The following is a 25,616-nucleotide window of genomic DNA, read 5'->3' as shown; positions in this document are numbered from 1 at the left end:
ACTTGCTCATCATTCTTCAACCTATCTTCTTCCTCTTCGCCTCCAAGCGCCTTCCCCCTCCGCTCCTAAACCGATGTCTGCGACAACGTGAATCACTTTGAATAATCTTTATTATGTTCTCGCATTAAAAATCGCTAATGAACATTCGATGTATTTAATATAAATCACACCTCTCGCGGCATCTTCGGTCAATGGCTTTGCCCCGGTCGCGTCTCCGCACATGGTGTCGCTGTATATTCTAGGCATTACAGTGTCGCCAGCGTCGTCGAACCCATCACCTCAACAACTCGCAACAGCGCCGTCATGTACACGATTAGCACCCGAGGTAGGAATAGTGAGAGTGCGCTTGCTTTGTTGAAAAGCTCGCCTGTGAGCTTTGCAAATGTCTGCTAATCCACAAATGTCTTTGCTGGCCTGTCTCGATAATCAACTCTCGTCTCGAGGCAGGCTCCGGCGCAACCAGGAGGTCCTGGCAGCGCTGTGCGTATGCGGCAGCATGACAAGCGTGGCCGGTAGCATCGCCAGCTACTGGTTCACGCCGGCCGCCGAAGCCATCGCCGCCAACATGGACAGGTACGCAAGAAAGCGTCTTCACGTTCACACAGTCGTGCGACAAGGTGCTGCCGTAGATTCTTACAGCGAAGTTGCCAGAGGTAGCTCTGCAGCGTTCCTCGTCAGGCGACGGCGAAAGTCAGGCGCCGGCGTCGGTAGAATATACGGTCAGCATACAGCAATAACTTGCCGGATGTAACAGTGTAGAAATGCTAAGCGTAGGCATAGTGAATCATACGAAAACGCTAGGGTAAACACAGCATACAGTGAAGCGTTTGCAGTCTTGGGTAGATTTCAGGCGTTGGCAAACCAGGCTCACTACCGGATTTCTGAAGTATTTGAGAACTCCTTGTATATAGGCTCTTCGCTGTCTTTGATCTTGCTCGGATTGGTATTACACCTACGTATGGTGTTTTTAACCTAATCCTCAATCATTCCAACAGTTCTGGTGGCACGTATACGTTCGTTTGTCCCTGACAAACTAAAATGTTGTCTGCCGGGCTTCTCTTATCGCAGCTCTTCGTTGTCCTTCTGGAGTTGGACTCTGATCACGCTGCCGGTGTCGCTGGCAGCATCGGCTTTGTCCTCCGTCTGCGTCTACTACGGCACCCTGCAAGCCCAGTGAGTACGGCCGAGGGATGTAAAGAAATAGAGGCACGGAAGACACTGTAAGCGCGTGTACGATTCTTCTGACAATCCGACGTGCATGACCCGTATGAAACCTAGAACCGCATCCTACAAATTCCCAACAGGTATCAGCAAGTTTCCAGAAGTGCTAGAAGTTCCAGCAGTCGGAGAAGCCATCATTCAGACACATCGTCTTGGAGTCGTAAACACGTGTGCGTTGAAAGTATTTGATCCGTTTGACAAACGAAAAGGTGGATGTCCCTGCTGGTAGAACCTGTTGGAACCTGTAGACTGGTAACTTGATGGAGACCTGTTGGAAACATTGGTGAGTTTTTTGGTAAGACTACTCGCAGTACTGATCAAATGGTCTTACGCAAGCGTGTAAGCCTCCGAATTTACATCCGGTTTTCAGCAGGTTTCCAACGGCTTCTAAAAGTGCAGTCAGCCATATTTTCGACGCATCGTACGACAAACCAAATCGTTTGGACCCAAACCTCTTTAGAATCAAACGCATGGTACAACGCGGCGTCCAATATGACGTGCGACCCGCCTGAAAGATGGCGGCTGGATCCTGTTAAAATCTTTATTGCAAATTTGTTGGGCGGCCTTGTTGGTACGAGCAATCAGGCGGCAGATGGGATGGGTTCTCCTCACGTGTATGTTTCGCTTTTTAAGGCTCTCACACAATCTTCACCTCTTTTTTTCTTGTAAAAACGTACAAATTGCAATCGCAGCCTAATTTCTGGTTGTCTTTCTTTCAGTGAGAGCCAGCTCAACGAAAATGCAGAGGAACTGATCCGCTGCTACGCCAAGCTGAAACTGGGCAGACTGGAGAGATGCGAGCAAGTGCACCCGTCAAATTTGTTTCCTTCGCGCGAACCTAGATGGTGTCACATGGCAAACAAGTTTTAACCGTTCTGATTACAGTGTGACTAGCAGCGCCAGAGTTATAGTCCCGCCGGGTTTACCTGTCACACGTGTGGCAACATGACAGTAATGCCCAGCCTTTTGCGTAGGCCTCATTTTGCCACGCGAAAAGATTTGTGGTGCGATCAGGTAGTTTCCCGTGTGGTAATAACAACGAAGCCCTGGCTAAATTTCAGCATTGTTGCAAATCAAACAATTACAAATTGTAGCACATAACGATAACCCGCAGTCCTGGTGTGACGACGAATTTAAGATACGTAACTTCGAGAGGAACGTGGGCATACGATAGCTAAATTGCTGCAAAACGCATCTTTTGCGTTTACACCGTGCTGCAGCGCAATGCAAAACACAGCACAAACAGGGAAAGACTCCTTTGGGCGAAGACGGCGAGTACGATAAAAACTTGCCGCGTAATTAGCCTTTCTCTAACAGACACAGTACAAAAACGGTATACTCAAAACGAATCGTTGTAAGCTGTTTCTATTTCGTCTACATATTAGTACATCATGTGAAACACACCGTTATCTTTGTTGGTGGTATTAAAATTTCTTTTCAATTAGTGAAAGGGCAGTGCTTTGGAGATAACATGTAAAACAAGCAATCCATTAAAGTTTTAAAATCCTCACTGATAATTTAAATACATGCAGTGTGTTGAGCTTGGAGTCGAGAAGATAGCTGAAAGATGGTAGTTTTGCGGTAAAAAATGAAATAAACATAGAGATAAACCTATTGTGTCACAATGTCTTGTATACATCTTGGCTATTTAGTCGCTTTAATAGGGTGAGTCAACCTTGCAGTATATTCTACTTATCTCAGACGCGTCAAAACAGCTGAGTGAAATTAGTAATGTGTTTTAGTTTAAACTGACTTATCGCGAATAATGGTGATGCAAACACATAAATAAATCAGTTTCGCCGGACAGGCGATGCATTGATTGCGATAACAAATTATTAGACAGCTATACGAATTAAAGTTTATCGTTTTTTCAGCTGCACAAAGTACTGTAGAAATTCGACTACTAACTAAATTAACAAGCACATTGTCACGCACGCACAGGCATACGCGAAGGCATCTCGTTCGATGACCCCGGACATTCGCAGTCAGAACGCTGGCGTGATGAAGAGCGGCACCGGCGATGAGAGAATTGCCCTCCGTGCTGCCTATCGCTTCAACGCGAACTAGGCGCACGACAACTCGGCACAAACAAAGTCGTCGACTGTATCTGGCCGCCAGCCTTGATTAGACCGTTTAACCTTTCCGCCGCTCCTGCGCGAATTCCCGCGCAGGTGTGGAGTTCTGTGGCGACAGCTGCATACTCGCACCTTTCCCTCCCCTTACCTGCTCCACCGCATTCATCCCTCCATTTACTTTTATTCCTCATGTAAATTCTGCGTCTCTCCCAGAGATCACTTAAACCACGTCATGTGGGGTTGCCCTAAGCACTCCCTTCCCTCTTTCCACGAGTAAATATCTAGTGAGGGGCAGTGAGAGGTTGCCTTGCGCAGCTCGAGGCCCGACCATCAAGGGTGGGCTGAGAGGATAAGGGAGGCCTACTTAAAGTAGTTTCTCCCCCAACCCCATTGCCTCCTTCCCTTTAAGGAGGGATAAATAAAGTTATCCGATCATTCATTCGACCCCAGTGCAGATTGCCTCCAAGATCAGACGGGCGCGGCCTCGTTCAGCTGCAGCAGTTTGAGGAGATGCGCATTAATTACACTCCCCCCCCCCTCCCTCCTGTAGCGGGCGCACATCTACCCGCTCCCCTCTTTGAGAGCGCGAGAAGGCGGCACGCACCCTCTCCGCCTTCCTCCCTTTCGAGCACGAGAAAAAACCGCCACATCAAGCCACCATACTCCTCGACTAACCCTCGCAAGCGTTCGCTCGCACCTACAGCACACGGCGCGTCGCCACGAAGTTATTGCATTTGGACGTCATATTCGACATCACGGCGACGGCGACGGCGGAAATTCGCCTGGAGTGTCCGTATAATTGCTATCCCCATAAAAATGGTTCAGTAGGAACTTGTTCGAGCTCGCTAACATCTGTGTGTGCGAGTGAATGATACAGCGAGAGTGTGTAGCGAGCACAACGTGTCCGAATTGTGCGGGCTACCGCTTGCTATACGACGGACGTCTTTATTTTCCTCACCCACAGAATCTTCGAACGACTAATTCTGCTGTTCTGGATCGGCTACTCTGGAAGTACAATCTGGTGTAGATTCATACACAGACAGTAAGTGCAACGTTTTGTATTTTTAGTATATATGACAACTTTGCTTTCTCCCAAAACAATAACCCTTGTTGTAAAGCACGCTTTACAGGATAGAAAAAAATAACGCGCAATGCGAAAAAGACAGCATATTATTTACATAGGCGTGCAGAGGCTTGTCCTGCGTGTTTTTCTTCCTGTGTTGCCTGTTCCTCAGCACCACCGTCTTAAAAACAAACTATCCTAATCCTGCACTGAACCTTAATGAAACATATGAAGGACATATTCCGTTTACGTCGGCTACATGTTTCAGCAGCGTGAATATGCCGTTACTTCGGTATTTTCCCATACTATACTCCACGGCGATTCCTGAGGGACATTTCTTTATTTTTTTACAGCAAAACCTGTGTATGGCTAACCTTCCGTAGTTTTTGGCGAAAAAGAAAGACAAAAAATTACTGGTGGCGACGCCGCTGTCAAGTTCCTGCTCCAGCTCGCCGCGGTGTTATGGATTTCGGCAGCGTCTAATTTCTTATCCATAAATAACTACATTAATTTAGTTTGTAAAGAACCTAAGGGTGAAACTAGCAAGGTTTGAGAACTTTTCCTGAGCCAGAACGGCCCAGATGCGAGAAGTGATGAACAATGGTAGAACAAGGAATGTTTATGGCATGGAACAAGGAATGGAGCAATGGCAGAACAAGCCAACGTTTCGACAAAGAAAACAGGGATAACACACCTTGTCGAAACTTTCGCTCGAGCGACATTCCTGGTTCGAGGAATCGGTTATCACTGTTCATCATTGAATTTCCATAAACCTGTGATGCTACGTGACGCTCACGTAGAGACTCTAGTTCAAGCGCGAAACTTTAATACACGGAAGCTTGGCCTCCATTTTCTGCACTAATGATGAACCTTTTTCTGTGACATCAATGAAAACACACTTTTGAAAGACAACTTTATCGGTCTTGACTGATTCAGTGTTGCTTTTCAGTATCGCTTTAGGAAAGAGGGTTTTCTACAAACAATTAATTCAGGAAACTATGGCGCTGCGATTATTCAAATACCATGGGGACGATGTGTAATGCGTAGATTTTCCTTGACGTTTGGGCGAGTGGCTTCACACGATCATGTGGCGCTATTCTTCACGCGTTGTCTAAATGTCCGAGCAATCCTAGATTTATAAACACGACGCCCTGCCATAAGTCTCTTCGCACAAGGCGTAATCACTTCGAATTGTTGCACTTATAACGCAGTATTTTGTCGAACACGATAGATTTGACAAATCAGCTTGAAGTGTGTGTGAAGTGATTTTGAAGAGAAATGGAAGAGATAAGTGCAGTGCCTTAAGTGTCTCTCACAGGAGGACACCTCAACAGCACTGCACGGGGAAGGGGTATGGGGAGAAAAAGTTGGAGATAGTGACCGGAAGTGAAAAGGAGAGAGAGACCGGAATAGCAAAAAAAAAACGACAATGTAGCTAAGCGTTTGCGGGGCCTACAGCCGCGCTCTGAGGTGTGTTGCTTCACAGAATTCCATCAAGGCCGAAAAAGCCCACTTGGTGATGGAACTGGGAGCATTGGGGAAGAGTACGTACTGCAGGGTGGTGGATGGCAAGCCACATCGGCGGTAGGAGGCGTACAGAGCCTACCTCTCGGTACCGAAGGCCGGGCAGTAACGTAGAAGATGCTCCAGTGTCTCAAAGCGCGATGTTTAACCAGATACATGTGCTGCCCCATTATCATGCCGACTGATCCGCCGTGCTCGCACACCTCGCCAGGATTTACTCTAGTAATACACTGCGGGAAACTCTGCGTCTTAAAGTGCTCGTCTGTAGAAGTTCGCTGTCTTGACTTCGTCCGACTCAGCGGTGCCGATTTTGGTGCTGTCTCGCAGAGACCTGACCACGTGCATCCTGGGTGGCATCGTGCTTCTGGCGTCGACGGCACTCGGCTCACGGCCGGGCGGCCGCGCGCCGCCGAGCAGCACGAGCCCGAGCCAGTTCCGGAGCAACGTGGACGTGGACGGGGACGACACGCCCGACTTCCGGCCCCACGGCTTTGATCGCGGCCTCGCCTCGTTTGCCAGCCGCCTGCCGTGGGGCGTCATCGTGATTTACGGCGCCGCGTCGGTCATCACGCGAGTCGCCCAGGTCCGTCCATCGGCCGCTGCTCAGAGCTCGGGAAAAGTCTCACGTGCAATGCATTCCAGCGCGTTCGGCAGTCCTTTCAGAACTTCCATTGTGACGAAACAGCCCGCGACAACCCAAGGCGGCAGTGGCGTAGCTAGGTCGTCTGGCACCCGGGGCCTATAGGTCTTCTGTCACCCTCCCTCTCCTCGGGTATAACCGGCGGAAAAAGGGGTGTCTTCAGGCGTATATGACACCTCCCCACCCCTCCCCCCACTGGCCCCTTGCACCCGGGGCCCACGGCCCCCCCCCCCCCCCTGTTGCTACGCCACTGCACGGTGGTGTAGCTCGGTGGCACTGGCGTTCTGCTGATGAGAGCACGAGTTCGGGGGTTCGATTCTTGACCCCAGCGCGGCCACGTGGCGTAAGGCAAAATCACTAGTGTTTCTTAAACGTAGGTGCCCGTTGAGAAATTGCCACCGGCCAAAGTCAGCCCGCGGAGATGTGCCTTGCGGCAACCCTCACACCGCAAGTGTTCGGTTGAGAAGTTGAACCGCAACAGTTATTCAAAACTGAAGCGGCACCTTCTTTTTCCCCTCCCATCTAAAAACCAGCAGCGAGTGCATTTATATTTTTATTTTGATAATGTTACCCAGGCGCCTACAGCAAAGCGCTTGCTTCACCGTTTTAACTGAGACTACGTTTGTTTCAAAAGACGGTGCTGGAAGCTTGACCTTTGGAGATAGGGCAGCGTCGTCTGCGTCGGTGTCTAGAATGGCCACCCTAAATCAGCTAGAAACCTCTGGGCCTAACCCTTGGCGGCATCGAATGCTTCAACACGGCATAGGCGAGCGCAAAAAACAAGACAATGACCATACGTACTGCACAAAGCGCATCGTTTCTTGCGTCGATGTCGCGCTGAAATTCTTACGCTTTAACGATATCCAATATTTGCCATTTTTAAAGATAATTCTTTGCCGGATGCCTTTTTTTTCAGCAGCGTGTATCATCATGTTACATTCCAAACGGAGCAAAGATTCAACACGTGGCAAATGTTGTGGAGACTTCTTGCACGAAAATAGTCTAAATTTACTCGAGCACTTCGTGATTTCCCTGCTGTTAGCGCCGCTAGCACCCGATACCAAGCCTATTTATCCAGCGGCCGTACTGACTTCATTACAGCGAGCCCCATGCTTTTCGGAGAGGCACATTTGCGAAAAAGCACACTGTATTATTATATAGCACTGATTCATTATTCTGTACTTTTAAGGCTATATAGTGGCAGTAAAATGTGCGCCTCTTGCGACAACTGCTACTCGAGTGTCACATTTAAAGGACTGCATAACCGACCACAAAGAACTGTCGTTTGATCCATGTCTAAAGGCTTGAGACCGCAAAGTGAAATTCCACTACTATCAATCTCTCGGCAAATCGTCACTTGGCCTGTCAAGCTGAACCATACATTCGTTGCCACGCGTTCCCAAATTGCCCGTGCATGAAAAAGGACGGAGTCCGTTCATCTGAATGACGTAACGCGTCTGGCCCGCAGACGACGGGTGTGGCCAAGGTGGCGTTCGACACCAAGTTCTGGAGCCAGCAGTCGGACCTGGTCAAGCAGGTGCTGCTCACCATCGCGTCGTCGCTCATGGCCGAGTTCATGAATGCGGCCACGCTCTGCGACGCCATCTTGCCCATGGTCGTCAGCCTTGTGAGTGCAGAGACTATGAGCAAGTAGCAGTGGTCCAATCACGCCTGTCAGGCGCGCACGTATACAGTGTGTACACCACAATATGAACGCTATCGAGCCGCGGTTTGGACAAGAAATTCAGAGAAGTTTGGCCTTCGCTTTGACAGCTGATAACCAACCTTGTTCCGCAAGAAGTTTTGAAATGACGTTTCACTTTACAGTTTTTCGCATTAAACCAACTGAGGCTCGATAAATTCACTCGTACTGACCTCGCGTTCAAATCGACAGTTGTTGCGGAGTCAAGGAGCGGACGTACAAAGATACACAATCGATACGCAGCCATCTTTTTCGCAGTCCACGGACACGGAGCATGACGCCCTGTACTTCGGCTTGCCAGTGGCAGTGGGCGCCTCGGTGAACACCATCATGCCGGTCTCGCTGCCGCTGGTCATGCTCCACGACATTGCGCCGGTCACGCGTAAGCAGCTGGTGAGCTTCGCACATTTGGTGCATTGCGGGGCCCGTCACAGTTCTCGAATAGACTTTTTTTCTCTGCACTGCGAATTATGGGGAGGATCGCGCGAGCATTGAGTTTATTTCAGAAAAGCGAGAGACGGAATAGTGCGCGCCTGTTGAGAACGAGAGGCACCGCGAACTAACGAACAAGCAACTGTCTCGATCGAGCAAACATGGCCTCTGAGATTCGCGCGCGCCGGTGACGCGCGAATCTCAGAGGCCAAGGATCAAGGCACGCCAGCTTAGTGGCGTTCTGCGCAGGTGCGCCCGAGGTCGCGGTTTCGGTTCACGGCCCCGGCGACCGCAGTTCGACGGAGGCGAAATGTAAAAATGGCCATGGACTTAGATTTATGTAAGAATCCCAATTTCTCTTGTTAAAGGGACACTAAAGGTTACTATTAAGTCAACGTGGACTGTTGAAATACCATCACAGAAACCTCGAAACGCTTGTTTCGTGGCAAGGAGAGACTTATTTTAAGAGAAAATGCGTTCTGAAGCGTCCGCGTACCTCTAGCGCAGTTCAAATCGCCCGCCCTCCGATCGAGGAGAACTGACATCATGGTGTCATAGTGACGTTGCGCCATCGGTGAGTAGAACCAACGTTACTAGACTAGGTTCAGTTGTCAAACTCTCCGTAGGCGCCATACATCGCGGGTGGCCCCTTGTCTTGGTTTGCCGCCAGAGGGCGGGAGCACCGCAAGTAGCTCTACGCGGGCGCAGCTCTGCGTTGGCGAAGGGGCTTGAGTCCAGACTTCGCAACTTACGTACTCAGCAAGTGTTTTCACCGATGTGTCTTTAAATGTTTGTATAGTCTCGCGTTTAGGAGATTGATTAAAAAACTTTACGTAGCTGTGAAAATGCTGCTGCGCTGCCCCAGAGTGCGCTGTGGAGTCCTTAGTCCAGAGCCGCAGCAGCCCCGGCCGTCCAGTGCGCTCTATATTAATCAGCTGTTGCTGATGAGTAGCTGTAAGTAGCTGATTAGTAGTTGTAATCAGCTGTTGCTGCTTAGTACTAATTAAATAATAATGCGAACGCATGAGGCGATGTTAGCGCGACCACACGATGGTCCAAGAAAGTCACGGGAGCCCAAGCGAACCAATCGAGGCAGTTCACGAGGCCAGTCAAGGCTCAGTGAATTAGGCGAAGTTAATTAAGGCACAGTTAATTAAAATAGAGTTAAGGCACTCGAACCCACGGTCGTTGAAACCTGGACATTTGGTGGTGGCAACGAATTAGATAAATAGATGAACTAATTTATTCATTAGTGAATTAACAAGTACACTAACAATTATTGGATAACTTTTAATTAATAATGAATTAACTACGCATTACCTAACTGGGCGGATTTATAATTTGAATATCTCAAAGCTACGGCAAACATTACCTTGGTTGTGCCCAGCTACGCAGCATTCGCATATTCTAAAACTCTGGCTGAAGTTAGCTGGGAAACACGGTATATACACACTCTCAGCGCTTCATTTCGGGATAAAAAAAAAATGAAGCTAGCACTATTTCTTTCATCAGAGCACCGCATTCACAAGTGCAATGTTGCAACCTACGTGAGATTTGCTCCCTTGCGAGCAGACTTGCACATTCAAAGTAAGTTATCGCTGCAGGAACGGTGCATAAATATGCATTCGCGTCAGTAAATAAAATTGGATGATACGGCCCGTAAACTCTTCAAAACCCACAGGGCATTTAAAACGCATAAGAGTGTCGCAAAAATGCACCGAGACTGCAGCAAAACACGCATATATACAACGCGCCAAAACGCATAAACAACGGACAGTGCTTCGTCGCCCTGTCCGCGCCGCGCTGACCGAGCAAAGTGCGACAGCAGCGCCACGAGATGGGTGGTGGGTCCACGCAGTCACGGGAGTTTGAAAACTGAACCTAGTCTAGTAACGTTGAGTAGAACGGCGTCCGCAGACGGCGCTACGGCTTTTCTGCGCAAAACGCAAACGCGCAGCCAGAAACAGAGCCAAGACAGAGCCGACAGCAGAGCGAAAGCGGGAGTATGGTGGCTAGCGGAAGCAGAAACTAATTACGTCCCACATTACGTCCCACGGCACACGGAAAGTCCGTTTTCGTTAAACTATAAGCTGCGGCGAGCTCGCAGCGTGGTCGGCGTGGTCTGTGAGAAGTGACGAGCCTTTCCGCACTCGCAACAGGGTATAAAAAAGTGCGAATCGACGCAAAACTTGGCCTAGAAACGTGCTTCGCCACAGCCGACCCAGATGTCGTTTCCCGCACCGCCACTAGGCGCCGCTACTATACCTCAAGCTCCAGCGCAAGACGCCCATAAGCTGGTACTTCATTCTATGATGCAAACTTCGACGCTCGTCGCACTGGACCCTGACACCGACAGATTGGCTCGCGATGGTGGGCTCAACTTCAGCGATTTGAGCACCGACGAGCGCGACCTGCTGCTGAGGGCTCGCACTGCCGGCGTCGTTGCGTACTACGACGGCGGCCTCGACACCGGCTCTCCGGGGCTGGAAAGCAACGAGGGCTTCCCACGACATCACAAGGACGTGGCATTCTCGCTGCTTGTTCCAAATGAAAGTTTCGCGAGCCAGCAGAACCCTCACAGCACGACGCGATAACGAAAGTACTGAAACTCCAAAGCGTGCGCGGCGCAGAGTCGTGCGCGCAGAGTCGAGCGAAAACGAAACCTTTCGACCACCCATACTACTGAAGGGTAACGTCAAAATCTTAGTTTTTGTTAGAATCGAGTAGACGTAGACAAGTAGCATTTTCTTCCGTCTTATAATCGAATGAAATGATATTTTTAATACGAGTAGTTGAGTATTAGTAACATAAATTACGGGGAGACCTTTCGTCATCGGTTTAGTACCGGAATGTCGCTGGGGGGTCTCAAATCGTGTCATGCATTTACCTCAATTTCTCGGTTACTAAAGCTCTGTTTGCGATTATATTGACGCCTTAGACGTTCTAGAACATTGCTCTACCACTTTAACTTGACTTTCTGGTAACCTTTAGTGTCCCTTTAAGCAGCGTACCACATTTTGTACCACATTTGCCGTGGTCGTCAACGAAGGCTCGCGCTTTGTCAGTGTGACGTCATCTAAATAGGCCGACGCGCGGCGTCCGGCACTGAAACAGATTGGCTGCTGGGACTGGTCGCGCACCGGTTGTGTCGACTGCGAGTCCATATATACCTACGCCCTTGGGACGCGCAGCCGCGTTCCAGCTTAAGTTTGTTCAGTTACTTATTATTAACGGAGGGGGTACACTACTATTAATACAGTCGGAGGTCACAAAGCTGAAGAGCTGTCGGAGGGACCTCCTCCCTCAACGTGAGTGAGTGGCAGCAAACCTTAAAGCACAGCTAGTGGTGGGATATCTAAGCTTACTATGCTGTACGTATGCGTTATGTAATAACTGCACAAAAGGCAGCAAACGCAAATAAAATATTAAAACGCGAGCTAGGATTCCTAAGTTGTTACCGTATAGATAGAGTTCTCCCGCACGATCGTCTTTGCAGATCCTGACGGGAGCCTTCGTGAAGACCGTGGTGGTGGCCATCATTCTTCTCTCGATGAACATCACGGGAGAATACGTTTTACACAGCAACAAGCAATTCAACAACACCGAGAGTCTGTAGACATTCCTGCTGCGCTAAACCCACTCTAGAGAGACAACGGGGACTGCGACATTCTTTGGTTGATTTCTTTCTCATTTTTTTTCCACAGAAAAGCGCAGGCTGACATATAGTGAATAAAACGAGTTATTCGACGGCTAAAGCATGTTGACAGGTAAAACAATACGTTGTGCGCTTGAGCATTCCTCTCACCTCTAGACATTCATTTACGACGGTCAGGCAGACAGAACTCTGAACACGTACCTCAGGGACCGTGAAAACTATCTGAAAGGTTTCACATGGCTCACAAATCGTAACAGATTGCCGGGACTATGCATGCTAATCATAGTTGCATTCATGCAACTATGATTAGCATGCAATCAAAGGGAGATGTCATGCGCCAAGAGAATCATCATCATCATCATCAGCGGCAGCAGCAGCAGCAGCAGCAGCACCAAGCAAGCAAGCAAGCAAGCAAGCAAGCAAAGCAAGCAAAGCAAAGCAAAGCAAAGCAGCGCTCCAACCAATTCCAGCTAGCGCCCGCGAATTTCCTAATTTCGTCGCCCCACCTAGACTTCCGCTATCCTTGACTGCGCTTCCCTTCTCTTGGCACCCATTGTGTGACCATAATGGCCAAGCGGTTATCTAACCTACGCATTACATGATCTGAGCAGCTCTATTTTTAAAATCTTAATGTCAGTTAGAATATCGCCTATCTTATATTTACTGCAGGACAGAGGCCTCTCCCTCCTGCGATCTTCAATTATCCCTGTCGTGCTCCAACGAATTCCAGCTAGCGCCCGCGAATTTCCTAATTTCGTCGCCCCACCTAGACTTCCGCTATCCTTGACTGCGCTTCCCTTCTCTTGGCACCCATTGTGTGACCATAATGGCCAAGCGGTTATCTAACCTACGCATTACATGATCTGAGCAGCTCTATTTTTAAAATCTTAATGTCAGTTAGAATATCGCCTATCTTATATGTACTGCAGGACAGAGGCCTCTCCCTCCTGCGATCTTCAATTATCCCTGTCGTGCTCCAACGAATTCCAGCTAGCGCCCGCGAATTTCCTAATTTCGTCGCCCCACCTAGACTTCCGCTATCCTTGACTGCGCTTCCCTTCTCTTGGCACCCATTGTGTGACCATAATGGCCAAGCGGTTATCTAACCTACGCATTACATGACCTGAGCAGCTCTATTTTTAAAATCTTAATGTCAGTTTGAATATCGCCTATCTTATATTTACTGCAGGACAGAGGCCTCTCCCTCCTGCGATCTTCAATTATCCCTGTCGTGCTCCAACGAATTCCAGCTAGCGCCCGCGAATTTCCTAATTTCGTCGCCCCACCTAGACTTCCGCTATCTTGACTGCGCTTCCCTTCTCTTGGCACCCATTGTGTGACCATAATGGCCAAGCGGTTATCTAACCTACGCATTACATGACCTGAGCAGCTCTATTTTTAAAATCTTAATGTCAGTTAGAATATCGCCTATCTTATATTTACTGCAGGACAGAGGCCTCTCCCTCCTGCGATCTTCAATTATCCCTGTCCTGCTCCAACGAATTCCAGCTAGCGCCCGCGAATTTCCTAATCTCGTCGCCCCACCTAGACTTCCGCTATCTTGACTGCGCTTCCCTTCTCTTGGCACCCATTGTGTGACCATAATGGCCAAGCGGTTATCTAACCTACGCATTACATGACCTGAGCAGCTCTATTTTTTTTAGTCTTAATGTCAGTTAGAATATCGGCTATACCCGTTTGCTCTCTGATACAAACCGCTCTCTTTCTGTCTCTTAACGTTATGCCTGGCATCCTTCGTTCCATCGCTCTTTGCGTGGTCCTTAACTTGTACTCAAGCTTCTTTGTCAGTCTGCAATTTTGTGCCCCGTATGTCAGCACCGGCAAAATTCCCTGATTGTATACCTTTCTTTTCAATGATAATGGTAAGCTTCCAGTCAGGAGCTGACAATGTCTGCTGTGTGCGCTCCAACCCATTTTTATTCTTCTGTAACTTTCCTTCTCATGATCAGGGTTCCCTGTGAGTAACTGACCTAGGTAAACGTACTCCTTCACAGACTCTAGAGGCAGACTGGCGATTATGGAAGCTTATATTGTGAACCCTAATGGTGATAAATGGATAAGCCAAGCTTCAGCAACAAAATTAGATAGTTAAATAACACTTTCCAAACACAGATAGCAGTTGTGAATGATGACCTGCTGTGAAGTGATGTGGCATATGTGTAAATCGCAGGCATGTGCTTGTTTCATTGGTGTTTTCTCAATAAAGAATAACTCGTTAGACAGTGTCCGTATTGTCTTCTTTTACCTTCCTCTGCTTTGGGGCTGTTTGGTTCGCACTTTTATAGGAAAATGTAGACGAATAACCTACATTGGCTCCCGGCTAAGGTTCCTCTTCCTCGCCCACAGTTCACTGCGGTGCTTCAACCATTTTTTCCAGTGGACACCCCCACATCTGTTCCCAAAACCCCATCAAAAGAAAGCAATGCTACTACATGACAGGGAAAGCGTTTTGTGCATAAAATAGCTCAGAAAGGGTTCTCTTTGTAAAATTCGGGCTACTTTCAGGCGGACTATAATTCTCCCTTTCGTGAAGCATGTTCAACCTTTCCACACAACTCATTTGCTTATTGAATCTTCTTGCACTTCAGAGTTGTCGGTTAATTAGCTCTCGCTCTACTTGCTGAAGCTTCTTGGTTAGCATTACTGGCACGATGACTGCTATAGTTAAGGCAGCAGCACTCCATTCGATCTCCACACCAGCATGAATTTTTCTTGAACTGGGAAGCCTTCTGAGAGGAGCCCGTTCGGGTTTCCCTTGTAGCATCAAGCTAGTACTTTCGAGTGAATGACAATTATTCACTTTCACGAAACTTAGTTTGTTTCGCACATTTCTACAGCACTTATTTGCTCATTCAATGTTACTCAACTTCGACAGGCTTGCACTTTCACCTTTAAAGTAAGATACTCACAAGCTCTACTACTTCATCACATCAGTGAACTCAACCTCGCATCAGTGGTAGTGAATCTCAGCGAAAGAAACCAAGGGAAAGCAACCTGGCTGGCAGCCATCGACTCACATTGCAGTAAAGACCATCTACAAGCACCATTGTTTAATGTTCTGTGGACAACTGTAACTGAACTCTAGGTGCCAGCATCACGGGCTGTTACAAGGAGGCCAACTCTGATTACCCAATTCGGATAAATGTGAATCGCAAAAATGTTCTTATTAGACACAGCATCGATTTGAATGAAATTTCTTGCAAATTAGAGAAAAAGCTAAACTTCATTCACTGCAGGAAGCAGAATTTTAATTTAGTACGTCTTAGTTCATACAAGAATTGCCAAAAGTAGGTAAGAGGTGGCACATGCCTAAACACCCTCTCAGACCTCGAAACATGGCGAGGAGAGCGAGAGAGAGGGAGGGACAGTCCGAGCGTGCGCCGACGGATGAGTCGCTGTGGCCGCGGCCGAAAACGCGAGAAATGACTAGAAGATTCCCAGGCTCTGTTCATGCTATGGGAGCACGACTCCATCAGAAAGTTCCAGAAACGCCGGCGTAGGTAATAAAAGCGCCGTACTGGAATCCAAGGGAATCGGAGAGATCTGAAGAAGAGGAGATTCCCCGGCAAGCGGGCCGAAGAGTTTCTCGAGCGTCTGCATTTCCGAAAGAACTTCCTTCTTCAAAATTTGTGTCGAGCTAGGCCGAGGAAGTATGGCTCAAGACCATCACCGGTGAATACAACGGGAGTGTATCACTCACTCTCGTTGCAACAAAGAAGCAACGAGCAAACAAAAGCACAACGTGTCCCAACTGCGTAAGCTACCACTTGGTCTACGACGGATGTCTTTACTTTTCTCATCCACAGAATCTTCGAACGACTTATTCTGCTCTTCTCAATCGCCTATTCTGGATTTACAATCTGGTCTAGATTCATACACATACAGCAAGTGGAACGTATTGTATTTTCTGCGTATGCGACAAGTTTGCTTTCCCGCAAAGTAAAAAAGAATTGTTGTAAACCACGCTTTAGAGGCTTGAAAAAGAAATACGTGCAATGCGAGAAAGGCATTATATTCTTGACATAGAAGTGCAGAGCCTTTGTCTTGCGCGCTTTTCCGTGTTTTGCTGTTTACTCAGCACCAATCCCAATCCCAATCCAAGCTCTAAACTTAATATAACATATGCAGGGCACATTTCGTTCATGTCGGCTACATGTTTCAGCAGTGTGGATGTGCCGTTACCCCGTTTTTTTATCTACTTTACTTTTCCCAATTCGATTTTAACAGCGAAGCTGTATATGCCAATGCGAAACGCTCGCAGTCTGACTACAGAAACCCCCTTATGCTCATAACCCCCGTAAACGTGGCCTCCCTATTGCGACGACAAATGAGAACTTCTGCGCTGAAATGACGAGTGGCAACGAAGCCAGCTCTGCAAGACGACGATGCTCGAGCCATTTCTGATGATGATAGTTTTTGCACAACAGAGCCAGCGGTGGAAAAAGACGAGGAACGCCGAAGCAGTGACACTAGCGCGCTTGCGTGGTTGGCGCGGAGAATTTTTACAGCGAAGCTGTATTGACCCTTTTCGCGGCGATCCCGTGGGCGCTGCCATGTTTGATCACGTGGTGACGCCTCCATTGCTTGCCTCAGCTGCCTCCGTGTTTACAATGAATTTGTATGACGCCGGTGCTGCTAGCAAACCTCTGTTTCGTAGACGGTGAATGGGTGGACGAAACAAAGCTTTGACCACAACTTCAGAGAACATGTAAAAGCGCTTTCGGAGCCAATTAAGCTATGTACAAATGGCGCGAGCAGCGCATATCGTGCTTGTTCTAAAAGCCGGGTCAAATATGTATCCCAAGTTATCGAAAGTTTCTGCTCATAGATTAAATCAGGCTTAGTGCGTTTTGCTCTTCGTTCTTTATTTGAACATACGTTGAAGCAGCGGATTGTCACATTCTTTTACTTCCTCACTGCGGTCGCTATCTGATTATTTTCTGCCCAATCGTTCGCGAGTGTGCTCAGTTCCGATAGATTTGTGCTTGCTGCACGCAAGACCTGAAACGTAGCTGTTTTGTACCCTGTAATAGCCCGTAGGAAAGATGTACTATAGCTAGTAACTCGCTTACTCTTGTTAGATTCTAGGTTACTCTACTCTTATGGACCGTCACGAAACAGTCAGCTTCGACCGTTCCTGCGCTATCGATGTAGTCCGTCATTTATTGTGCGTATATACGGCGCGCCTATGTTCGAGTGTGCACCCATTCTCTCATTGACACGTTGGCGATAGAGAGGGTGTAATTAAGTTCCCGTACCACCTGGGGTAGATGTGTGTTGATACTGTGCGCGAAACGTATTATGAGAGGAAGCGGCGCTATTCCCTTTGTGATTGTCTAACGAGCGGTACCCACTTTTGCCGACGTACCGGGGCTAAAGCACTTTTTTGAAGGTTAGCGATACAACGCTGGCGGGTGAGCAAATTTCTGTATCCTCGAGGAAAGTCTTATATCTCGAAGTGCCGGTAATGACGAGTCCTAAACAACGATGCTCGGAAACACTTGGGATGTTGGCATTGTTAACAAAATGAGAATAATGTAATTTTCTTTTTTTTGTAACAGACACTGAAACCATCTTTCTTTTTTTCCAAATTGATTGGCATCTGCCAATCCTTGCACCACTGCCCAAAATTATTTAATGGGTTATTGAGTTTAATTTGGTCATCAATGTTCTGGATTTCTTGATAAAGCGCACAGTCGCCTGCAAACAGTCGGATTTCAGCGTTAACTTCTCTCGCAATATCATTTATGAAGAGCAAAAAAAGGACGGGAGCCAGAACAGCGCCATGAGGTACACCGGAGACAACTGGAACAGGATCAAGCGAATGGTCTCCAAGATGCACAAACTACCTCCTGTTGGACAAATAATCACTTACCCAGCAAGTCACCGGCCCATCTCCGAGTATGTTCGTAAGCTTGAAAATTAATTTCGCACGAGAGACGCGGTCAAAGGCTTTTGATACTGCCAACAAAAATAATGTATATACTGCCAACAAAAATAATGATTCTGATTTTCAACACACTGTTTCTTTCTAGTCTAAACTACTGTCACTTAGTTTGGGCTACTACCACGCAAGGAAATTTGGAAAAACTTTATGTATTGCAAAAAAAATTCCTACGAGTCGTAGAAAATGTTCCAAAATATGTTCATACACGTGAATTTTTTATAAAATACAATGTAATGCCAATTACCAGTATGTACGATTATCGACTCTGTAGAGCGTACAAACAAGAAATAAAAAATGGAGCCAGCTTTCTAAGAACACTAGCGGATTTAAAAATCAACATTACAGCATATGCGACAAGGTCCAGAGAGTTTTGGAAAGTAGAAACCGTCAGAACAACATACGGTGAAACCACTGGGTGGGAAAATACCTCTCTTAAAGCTGTGTATAGTTATTTCTGCCTCCAATAGATTGTTCCCTGGCGTTCGCAAATTTTTCCTTATTTAAAACAACTAGTCGCATTGTATAGCTTATATTCTTGGTTTTTTCATTTGTTTAGTTTGTATGAGAAATGTTAATGTTACACCTTGTGTTATGATTATGTCTTTCTCACCCTTGTGTTTCTTCTTCTTTTTTGAACAGTTGTGATACTATTGTGCCTATCATTGTTTTTTATCCTTATTGGTTAGAGATGATTTTTACTATGACCTGTTAGAGCACATCTCTCTTTTTCTTCATTTGCTTCGCATGGTTCGCGATGCTCACTATTGTGTAAAGGACATATCTAAACAATGATGTTCTACCTTTGTGCTCGCTAACGCCGCGCAAAACGCCAATGCGGGGGCCTGCGGCTTCGTCAAGCTGTCCATGTGGCAGCTTTTTCTGCATGCTCCTCGCGTCATGTACTGATGCAAATAAACATCATTGTCATTGTCATTGTCATTGTCATAAATCCAGAAAGAGCATATCAATTTGAGACTGGTTGTTAAGGTCTTGTGCTATGTGATGAGTGATTTCTATTGGTTGAGTAACAGTGGATAAACCACTAGGGAAGCCGTCCTGGTTTGGATGAAGGATATGATTAGTTTCTACAAATTCTGTAATGAACTTCAATATAGTATGTTTAAGCATTCAAGTCAAAAATATAGGCCAGTAGTTTGCTGGCGATGAAATTGTTCCTTATTTATGAACTGGAACAATTTTAGCAATTTTCCACTGTGCTGGGGGGCTGCTTTCACGAATTTATTTTGGATATATCAGATGCCAATACTTGCTGATAGGTTCTGCATACCGTTTTAAGAATTCGTGTGGAATTCTGTAAGGGCCGCTGCATTTTTTGTACGTTGATATTTAATAACATAGAAAATATACCAGTTTCGGAAATAATTGGAGAGCCAGCTGGTTTTCTCTGTTGATTACCAAAGGTAAAAATGGGTATGGGTAGTATGCGTAGGGGTATGGGTATGGAAGATCTACATAATGAGTAAACGCCAACTGCAAGTAGTTATTAGAAGCATCTGCTGTGTCTTTATTTCCCACGGGGGACGTTACGCGGGTGGTGTTTTGAGAGTGAATGTAACGACAACGTTCGTTAGTTAGTAAGTGAATGTTTTCAAGTTTATACGGTCGATAAAACAACTATCCTTACTTCGTATAACTATCTACTAATTTGTTATCGCAATCGGTGCTCTGCCTTTCGGGCAAAACAGCGACTTTTTTTTTAATTCAATGTTTTGTACTACTACTACTGCTACTACTACTACTACTACTACTACTACTACTACTACTACTACTACTACTACTACTACTACTACTGCCTTAGTCTGGTGATCTAAGCCAGGAACACCTTTCCGAGGCTGTCGCTGTGCTATCTAATCAGGACGCCAGCAGATCGCAGGGCGAGGGCGAATTATTCGACAACTTGAACCATAGGGACCGTGAATATGGTATCAGATCCCGAACTCAGAGACAGCGCTACCTGGCAGCTTTGAATTCGAACTTGCTCTTATTTCTTAGTGGAACGGTCCAACCCACTCTGGATGATATCAGGTGATGTTCGAAAAAACTGTTGTGATTTCTTTTATGCGAAGCATATTACTAGAGCTCAACCCAGCTCCTCAGGCGCGGCGGTGTCGCCTTCAATACCACGTGGCACCGTGACGTCACGACAGAGGAGAAACGGGGCTCCAACTCGCGGCGTCGCCCCCCGCATCGGACGCGGTGAGCGTCGAGCAACGCAGCGTTCGGCGCGACAACGAAATGTGCGCCTGAGCAAGCGCCGCACGCCTGAGCCGACGCCGACGACACCGGCTTTTCTGCGACACGAGCTCCTTAACTGTCGCGTTAAAATAAAGGCTAGTATGCTTCGCATCCTGGGCTTAACCTTAGCTAAGCCACAGCCATTTTTTACGGTCTTCTTTCATTAAAACTGCACGAGACTTCTCGAGACCTCTTCCTCTTCGGCAGGAGGACTGCTTTACTATGGCGAATGAGTTGTGCAGAAATTCGCAAGATGGAGAGGAATTCATGAATCCGCAAGCCTTCGTAGCTTCGACCGTGCACTATGCCATTGGGTGGACGACAATTTTCTCCTTTCAACTGCTTGGCGTATTCGCAGCTATGGATAAATATGCCGTAAACGTCGACGGGAAAGAGGAAGAAGCCGCGCGTTCCACGTCAGCCCCCGTCCCGCCATTGGATTGGAACGATAAGGATATAACGGCGTGAGCTCCCTTTAACTCTGCAAGCCGAATCCGCTTCCCTGACAAGTATAGTCGAGCATGCAAGCGGGCCACGAAAGCAAGAAGGCGGGCAAGTCCCAGCCGAGGAAAAGTCGCTCGCCCAAGGCCCGGACGCGGGAAGGTTCTCTCGCGGAGCAGCTGCCGGGATACCTTCCCAAGGGCCGCGTATCGCCCACGAGCTATGTTCCTCCGACGCCGCGCTCCGCCGGACAAGCAACGGAGGAAAGCGACTCGCCGCCGCGCAGCGACTTTCGCACGGATTCGCCGAGGAAGCTCAGGGACGTACCGAGCTATTGCGGATCGCCCAGTGGCTTGGCTTCACCCAGCGGCGGTAACAAGGGACACGCGTCGCTCCACGGGCGGCTACGGTCACCGAAGCACTCGGCTGAAGAGGCCGCCAGAATGTCGCCCGGCCAGTCGCAGGTGGAGTCGCTGAGAGATTCGCCCGTGTTGTCGCCTCTGGAATGCGCCTCACTGGCCACAGAGGGGTCCCAGTCTCCCAGGTTGGAGCAAACTCTTGCGGCCAGTGGTCGCGGCACGCCAAGCAGTCGCGCTTCTTCCAGAAGGCGCGGCGTATCTGCCGGTCGCGTGAGTTGGGAGCAAGAGCGCCCGGGACACCGCGCGAAGGCGACCGCTTGCGACGAGGGCCGAGCGAGGGCGCCCTCATTCTATCGGTGGCTCGTCAGCCGCCTGCCGTGGAGGTCTGGATGCAGGGGCATGGCCCAGGAGCGCGGTCGGGATGCCGACGCCGAGTCGCCCGCACCCAGGTCACGCACCAGCGAGAGCAGCAATGCGCGAGCGTCCTCGAAGGTCACGAGCAGCGTGTCCGGCCCGGACGCGCCGGTCATAGCCCGGTCTTCGCTGCGGGGCGACTTCTGTACCGCGCTGCTTGCGGTCGCGGTGGTGGTCTTGGCGACCTCCTTAATATGGGTGTTATTCGCGGGCGGTGGCGACCGGCACACTGCTGCAGCGACGGCTCAGCGCTGCGTCACAGAGACCTGCGTCAAGTACGAGAAGCTGCTGTCTCTGACTATGGACGAGGACGCACGACCGTGCGACGACTTTTACCAGTACGTGTGCGGATCGTCGATACGCATGGGTAAGAAGCCGATCTGCGAGCAAAACTGGGCCAGGTTCCTGAACGACGTCGCCAGACGCGTCACGGCGTTCGGCGCGAGTATCGGGGAACGTGATTCGGCAGGTGTGTTTACGGACAACGCGCCCCGTGTGGAGAACAAGGCTCTGACCAGCATCCAAGCCTGCCTATCCCCCTTGGAGCGCGACAACGTGCAAGAAGTGAAAGACGTTTTGGCGGCTGCGGGCCTCCCGTGGCCCGATCGCATCGCTCGACCGGACGTCCTAGATTCCATGTTTTTCATGTCGCAGCGCGTGCACCAGGCATTATTCGTAGACGTCATAGTCAGCGCAGTGGACAACGAGCGAAGCCTGGAGTTCATAAGCGACGACCAGTTCGAAAGCATGTACCAGAGAATAGGCGAGCACATGACCACCGTGCATATAAGAAGCCACTTTCGCGCTACGTACGAAAGCTTCGCCTCCAACCGCGAAAAGGTGGACCACGAGCAGCGCCAGGAGCGGCTCTACAAGACGTTTTTGGCGATGAAGAATTCGCTGGACGATTTGATGCAAGTGCAGGATGCCAACAAGCCGAGCGGGCCGGACCCAGCGGCCTTCCTGTCAATGACGCCGCCAGTGTCGGAATCGCGTTGGGAAGCCACTTTGTGGCGCTACCTGAACGCATCGCTGCGCTCTTTCAGCGTCATCATCGTCGAGAGGGTTGTCGAGTTCAGGGCGCTGTTCGCTCTATGGCGGCAGCATGGAGAGGAGGACATGGCCGACTTCTTGGGCTGGTTTGCTGTTCAAGTCCTGGTGCCGTACACAAACCGACGCCTCCTGGACAGCTACTATCAGTCGGAATCGGTGGCTGGCGAGGAAAAGCGCAAGGACTGCGTCACCTTCGCCTACCTGGCGTACGCTTTCGCCTTGGACAACTTCCTGGTGCACGACGTCGCTTCAGCTGTACGATTCGCGAAAGACCTTGTGGACCCTCTGGTGGGGTCTTTCCGCAGGCTGCTGAGCTGGAACGGCTCTTCTCTGGTGGGCGACGCGTTTCCGCCGCCCAACGGAACCCGCCTTCCAGCGGCGTTCGACATCGTGAACGCGTCTCGCGAGGCCGCCGTGCTTCACCTGTACGACGACTTTCCCGATGTCCATCCGGAGCAGCCACTTCGGAACGCGATAGCGGTTGCGCGCTACATGCAGGGCCGGCAGAATTCCACCACCACCTACAAGGCCGCCGACGGCGACATGTTCGACGGTTTCCATCTCAATCCCCAGCTGCTCAGCTATCCATGGTACGCGAGAGACGCCCGGCCGGGCGTCCTGCTGGGAGGACTGGGCAGCCGACTTGCGGGCGCGTTGTACCTGGACTTCGTCGGACGGCGCCCGAACCCAGACGCCGTGTTGCGGGAGAACTGGCGCTGCCTCGGCTCGGAGAACGCGGACGAGTACGGCTACACCGACCTGGTGGCGGCGACCGCTGCCGTCGCTGTCGTCTGGGACGTCTTCCGGGACGTCAACGAGTCGCGGCGCGGCCCGTTGCAAATGGCGTCCTCTCTCGAAGTGCCGGCCCCTCACTCGGACGCCACGCTGCTGTTCGCCTTCTACTGCTGGCTGACGTGCGGCGACCAGTGGGGTCGGGCCATGTGCAACGTGCCGCTAAAGCACAGCCCCCACTTTGCCAGCGCTTTCGGGTGCCCGACCGGGGCACCCATGAACCCGATTAACAAGTGTCGCATGATTGTCTGACGATTATGTCGCGCTGGCCGCGGGGATATTTCGCAACTGTGCCTGCCACGCTTGCGAAGCACACCACCGTGAAAAAGAAGAAAAAGTAATGACAATGGCCGCTGTAGAAAGCTTTATTCAAGATTCTTTTTTATTGCGTTCGCTTTTCCTACCTAATGTCGTTAAAGTGTGCACTCATTTCAAGTACCGTTTCATGCCCTTTCATGGGACTGTATGTCGCCACGTTTTTACTGCGTTATGCAATCAATGCAGCAAGCGCTCTTTTTTTCGTGAATTACTGCGCAGTCATTAGCTGCAGTGAGTGCGCTGCATGGACAGAGGTTCCTGTTGAGAAGTGTGGTTATAAGGTATTTTATTTATTTTTTAAAGAACTCTTGTTCTGATATTGTGCTATAGCAAACTACGCGTATTTTAAACCCAGAAATTCTTTATTTTGGGCATTTTCTTGACGACGCGCAGGATTGAAGCAATTCATGTACGCGCTTTACAGCATATATACGACATGCACGATGTACTTCAACGCAAAGTGGCACTCATCTTTACAATCGCGTCGCTCTCGCATAGTAAGGTTGCTGCACCGAAAAAATAAGAAACAAAAACTAGGATCTGCAAAAAATTTCTACTTCATTTCTTTACGCTAACTTAGTTTATCAAAATTCTTGATATTTTCATTACACTTCTAAAGTTCTGTAGCCCCACGCTCCACTATTTAAATCTAGTTTCGCTTTACATCTAAGCATACGAAAAACCGCCTGCTTCTTTGCCAATCCGCCATAGTGGGTATGCGCCACTGTCTGGGATACAAGACGAGACAAGGCTGCGCTACCTGCATATACGAGCTCCGGTTACCGCGTGGAAGTAAATCCGTGCACGACTTGTTCATCGTGCACGAATCCACGATCGCATACAGGCTTAAGCACTTGCAGCTACCGTAGACACCAGCGTTCTCTCTAGCAATTTTTGCAGGACACTGAGTTGTAGCATCTGCAGAAAAGAGGACGAAGAGAGAGAGAGATGGGGGGATAAAGACGCGGTGAGTTAGTGCACGAGCGCGGCCAGCACCACTGAGACAAAGGCGTTCCCACTGGCCAGTCGCCCCTCAAGCAACGCACAAGTGCCTTCGCAGCCTTGTAAGCCGACAGAAGAATGTTATACAGATGGGCAGACAGATACCGGAGAGTGCGTCGAGTATGCTTAGAATTGTGATCGCATTAAAAGCGAGGCAGAACTTTCGCGGCAGAGCTCCTCTAAGGCGTGCACGCTGTGGACGCTCGCGAGCACGTAACGAGAGCCGTCACGTGACGCGCATCTCGGGTGACGTTCCCGTCGGTCGCCAGAAAGGGCGCCCATGCACCGCCCGTTCACGAAGCCCACGACCGTTCAAACTTCGCGATTCTGAACGCTTCCGCGCGGATCACTGCCGGTGTGAATTCGCCGCAGTGCACCGATTACGGATGTCTGTCGCCGAACCTGTTACGGTTGACGTGTTGACACCTCCAATATCCTTATCTATTCCTCGGGGTACCAAACTAGAAATCGCCATTCTCTTTCTATACCACCATTAAATCCGCGAGTTAATTGTTTTAAGTATTCCTTTTTTCCAAGGACCATCACTGATTGGAATAACCTCACGTATGATGTTGTCAGACAGACATCATTACATTCATTTCAAGAGCATTTGAATTGATTGTTGTTAATTGACCTTGTCGCTGTATTCTCTTGTTGAATTTCTATGTGCAATTTTGTTCTCTTTGTGTCTGTAATTCTGT

The 25,616-nt window shown here is 49.0% G+C and overlaps 2 protein-coding genes across 2 annotated transcripts in view; one reads left to right on the top strand and one right to left on the bottom strand.

Moving 5' to 3' along the window:
- The window catches only part of LOC135900901 (uncharacterized), a 435,375-nt gene that overhangs the window by 148,566 nt on the left and 261,193 nt on the right, over positions 1 to 25,616 (bottom strand). The window lies entirely within an intron of this gene.
- Positions 1 to 25,616, top strand: part of LOC135900829 (sodium-dependent dicarboxylate transporter SdcS-like) — a 50,729-nt gene that overhangs the window by 3,056 nt on the left and 22,057 nt on the right. Inside the window, exons 4-10 of the mRNA XM_070533147.1 lie at positions 448 to 573; positions 1,069 to 1,173; positions 1,941 to 2,021; positions 4,261 to 4,338; positions 6,211 to 6,466; positions 7,992 to 8,150; positions 8,484 to 8,618. Of these exons, the coding sequence (XP_070389248.1) occupies positions 448 to 573; positions 1,069 to 1,173; positions 1,941 to 2,021; positions 4,261 to 4,338; positions 6,211 to 6,466; positions 7,992 to 8,150; positions 8,484 to 8,618 (940 nt within the window). The remainder of the gene's footprint in view (positions 1 to 447; positions 574 to 1,068; positions 1,174 to 1,940; positions 2,022 to 4,260; positions 4,339 to 6,210; positions 6,467 to 7,991; positions 8,151 to 8,483; positions 8,619 to 25,616) is intronic.

This window comes from Dermacentor albipictus, chromosome 2, assembly GCF_038994185.2.
Source record: "Dermacentor albipictus isolate Rhodes 1998 colony chromosome 2, USDA_Dalb.pri_finalv2, whole genome shotgun sequence".
Classification (NCBI taxonomy): domain Eukaryota; kingdom Metazoa; phylum Arthropoda; class Arachnida; order Ixodida; family Ixodidae; genus Dermacentor; species Dermacentor albipictus.
This window is presented reverse-complemented; position numbering and strand designations above follow the sequence as displayed.